The following is a 3,699-nucleotide window of genomic DNA, read 5'->3' on the forward strand; positions in this document are numbered from 1 at the left end:
GGTTCTGACAATGTTTCCTGTCTGCCACATTCTCAAATGCAGATTTAAACAGACAAATCCAGAGAGATAGCACCTGTCCTAGGTAACCATTAGTGCACGACAGCACTCTTGCCCACCTAAAGTCCCCCCCTTCCCCTCCCCTGCTTCGTACTCTGGCTGGAGGCTTTGCAGCAACGGAGGCAAAACCAAATTTTGCCACCCCGAATTTGAAGGCAAAGCAGCTTCCTGGTGTGGAATGCCGAGCTTGGCATGGTTCTGCCTTCCTCCCACAAAGACACCCTCTTTCCAGAAAGACGGGCGTGTGTTCTCCTGCCAGGATATTTCCTCCCTGCCCCAGCAGAGGACCTTCCCCTTCTGCAGACAATGAAGGGCCCCACGCCAATGGCAGCGGCTGGAGGAGCCGGGGAACACAAAAGCCCAGCAGAGCGAGACAGATGGGGGGGGGGGACGCGCACCCCGGTGTGTGGGCAGCCCCATAGCATCCTATCATCACCCCCCGTTGTCACCTGCACCGAGGGAAAGATGCCATGGTGGTCACTCTTTTTTTTTTTATTATTATTATTATTATTTATTTATTAAGGTTTGTTATTATAAAAATATATCACAAAAAGTTGTGGCTTATTTGTCCATTTACACTCTGGCTGCTGGTTCCTTCCTGGGGCTGGGTTAGAGCCTGGGATACATCCTACAGTCCTCGGGGGACAGTGGGGAGGGAGGAAAACTGAAAGCAAGGGGAAATAAAGCAGAAAGAGGCAATAAAGAAGGAAGGCTGAGCCTCTTCTGTCACCCTTCTGCGATCCGATGGAGGTAACGTGTCCCCGTGAGTGTCCCCACCATGTCCCCCGGAGCAAGGACTGCCGTGGGAAGACGTCACCGCTCGCTGGCGACCTCGTCCCCTGGAGGCAGTGGCACTTGGGTGACAGTCGGGTGGCACTTCGGGATCCAGTCACGCTTTGCAGGTGTGTGTTCCAAGCGAGTGTGCCCGGTGAGCGGCTCTAGGAGGAGGAGGTTGGGATCGAGAGTCCGTGGATAGGGCTGAGAGGGTCCGGGGATTTCCCCACGGGGCTGCCGGGTTTTCTGTCCGTGACTGCAGAAAGGGGAGAGGGTGGGGGGGAAACAAAAAGAAAGACAGCAGCAGAGCGGTGGGTGGGCAACCTCCAACCCTCCCGGCAACACAGGGAAGGGAGATCCCGTCGAGTTCCCCAAGCAATACGAACTACGATGGTGATGAGACCCCTTTGCCAAAGGAAGGAAGGAAGAGGAGGGGGAAAAAGGGCAGGGAACGGGGGCTCGGCAGCCCGAGCCGGCTGTGGTACAGCTGTGGCACAGCCCCGGGTGAGGATCGGGCCCCCCGCGCATCCTCCGCACAGGGCAGGGGGTGCAAAACATCCCGGCACTGCTGTGCTGAGCAAAGAGACGGGGAGAATTTCTAACCAAACAACGGCCCCGACGTCGGAAAAAGACTGAACTCGAGAGACAAAATACCCTGCTGATGTTTTTTCCTCTTTTCTCCTTATTTTTTCCCTTCCTTTTCTCCTTTCTCCAGCCCTGCCCTTTCCCCCCACCCGCCATCCCCCATCCGCCCGCAGCACCGAGCAAACCCCCGCTCCCGCAACGGGAGCTGCCGAGCCCGAAGACGGGAAAAAGGGGAAGAATACGGAAAAGGGACAGAACAAAATGAAAGAAAGTTCGTGGGCCTTTCGGCAGAGACAGCTTGAGGATTGACAAGTCAGAAAATTCACTCTCCAAGTCGTTTAAAAAGTGGGGAGAATAACGCAAAAAAATATACTAAAAACGTGCTTCGTTCGTTTCCTTTCCCTTCCCTTCCCTTTCTACTTTCCCCCCCCCCCCTTTCTTCTTTCCTTCTTTTCCTTTTTTCTTCCTTTTCTCCTTTCTCTTTCTCTTTTCCCTTTCCCTTCTTTCTCTACTTCCTCTTTCCCTATTCTTATTCCTTTTTAACAACAACATCAACAACAAAATACGTTTCCAACGATCCATTTTCACCCACTGATCTTCGCAATAACTCGTCCCCGAGACGGACGATATTTTAACTCGCAGCAGGTTGCCGGAGTTGGATAGAAACGGTAAAAGGTCGTGTATATATATATATGTATGTATATATATTAAAAAAAAATAGAAGAAAGAGAAGGACTAATAAGCGGGAAATGGATTGCAAATGTGAAAAATATTAGGAAGTCTAATACGGCGAAAAAAGAGAAAGATATCGACGGGGGATTTTATATCCAGAACAGATGAGTTAGGATTTCTTAAACGAAACCACCTATAGGGGAAATAAATCTTTCAGAACTGAACCGAAATCATTCACGGCGGATAAAAGAGTCGTCCCAATTAGCGGTAAACGCGTTCAAATCAAAGCCGCGTTCTGCACACGGAGTTTATCTTTAAATCCTGCCCTAGCCGGGCCCTAGCAATCGGGATTCGGATTAGGATTTAATTAGGATCCCCGATCCAGCGCAGTGCCTTTCTCCGAGCTGCCTTCGAATGTTAATATCGGAAAGGCTCCGGGAAAAATGGTTTCCAGCCCCAGGAGCGGTTGTTATCCGGCGCTGCAGGGAGCGATTTGTGCCCATCGAACAGCGGGGTAGGGGTGTCCCGCCGCCCCGTCGGGACCATCCGCATCCCTCCGCCCCTCTGTGCCCCCCGACCCCCGCTCACCTTCCCTGCCGGGCTGCTTGAAGGCCATGGCGCTGGCCAGATCGCCTCCGTGTACCGTCACCCCGGGGCCATGGTGGCCCTGCGGCTGCCAGGGGTGTCCCGGGGGGATGTAGCCGCCGGGCGCGCCGTAGACGCCGTGCTGGTTGCCGGGGGGATAGGCGCAGGCCGGGAGGAAGCTGCCCACGGAGGAGAGCCCCGGGGCGGGCTGGGCACAAACACGCGTGTCGGAGGCGCGTGGCAGCCCTGACGGCGTCCCCTGGCCCCTCCGCCCCTCCGCCCCTTACCTGCGGGTATTTGATGTCCCCTTCCACGGCGGCTTTGTCGGCTTGGGAGGAAGGGAAGGCAGTCCTGTTCACGCCGGGCCAGTCTTCCATTTTGGGGGGGTAGGCAGAGCCTTCGCTGCCCCCCAGAGCCCCTGGGCAGGACAGAGCCGCGGAGCCGTCAGGGTCAACTCTCGGCCGTCGGGGCTTTCCCCGACGGAAAAAACCCCGACGGCAGAAGCGCCGTCCCAGTGATTTTCGGTACCCACCCGTCTGCTCCACGAAGGTGCGGATGCCCAGGATGTTGGTGACAGAGTGAGCCGAGGGCCAGGAGCGGGGCAGCCCTACGTGGGCCGCGGGGACCGGCCCGGGGTGAGCGCTCATCTTGGCGGCCGGCGGGGCCATGGGGCCGGGGTACGGGTATTGATAGAGGGGGTTGTAGGGCAGGGCGGGCTGCGGGGGGGGCTGCTTGCCGCCGTCGTAAGGGCCGCCGGGCTGCGAGAGGCTGCCGATTTTGTTCCGCAAGATCCTGCTGATGGAGCTGACCGACGGCACGTTGTACTTGTCGCAGACGCCGTCGGCCAGCAACCGGTCGCGGATCTCCCAGGCGAAGATGCCGGGGTCGCCCTGCTTGTAGTCGCGGATGTGCTTGACCACGTTGGGGGTGGTGACCCGCGGCTTGCTGCCGCCGATGGCCCCGGGCAGGATAGAGCCGGTCTCGTTGTAGCGGGCCAGGATCTTGCTGACGCAGCCGTGAGAGACC

General features: G+C 57.0%; 1 protein-coding gene across 1 annotated transcript; it reads right to left on the bottom strand.

Moving 5' to 3' along the window:
* Positions 1-586: 586 nt before the first annotated feature.
* PAX1 (paired box 1) lies at positions 587-3,692 on the bottom strand (the record flags this gene model as incomplete). The annotated part of the gene is made up of 4 exons (XM_065739376.1): positions 587-995; positions 2,677-2,881; positions 2,961-3,091; positions 3,206-3,692. Coding segments are annotated over 4 exons (948 nt in total), but the record flags the coding sequence as incomplete, so codon positions are not given.
* Positions 3,693-3,699: the final 7 nt, after the last annotated feature.

This window comes from Cyrtonyx montezumae, unplaced genomic scaffold (assembly GCF_038088225.1).
Source record: "Cyrtonyx montezumae isolate F1298 unplaced genomic scaffold, pur_monq_1.0 scaffold_24, whole genome shotgun sequence".
Lineage (NCBI taxonomy): Eukaryota > Metazoa > Chordata > Aves > Galliformes > Odontophoridae > Cyrtonyx > Cyrtonyx montezumae.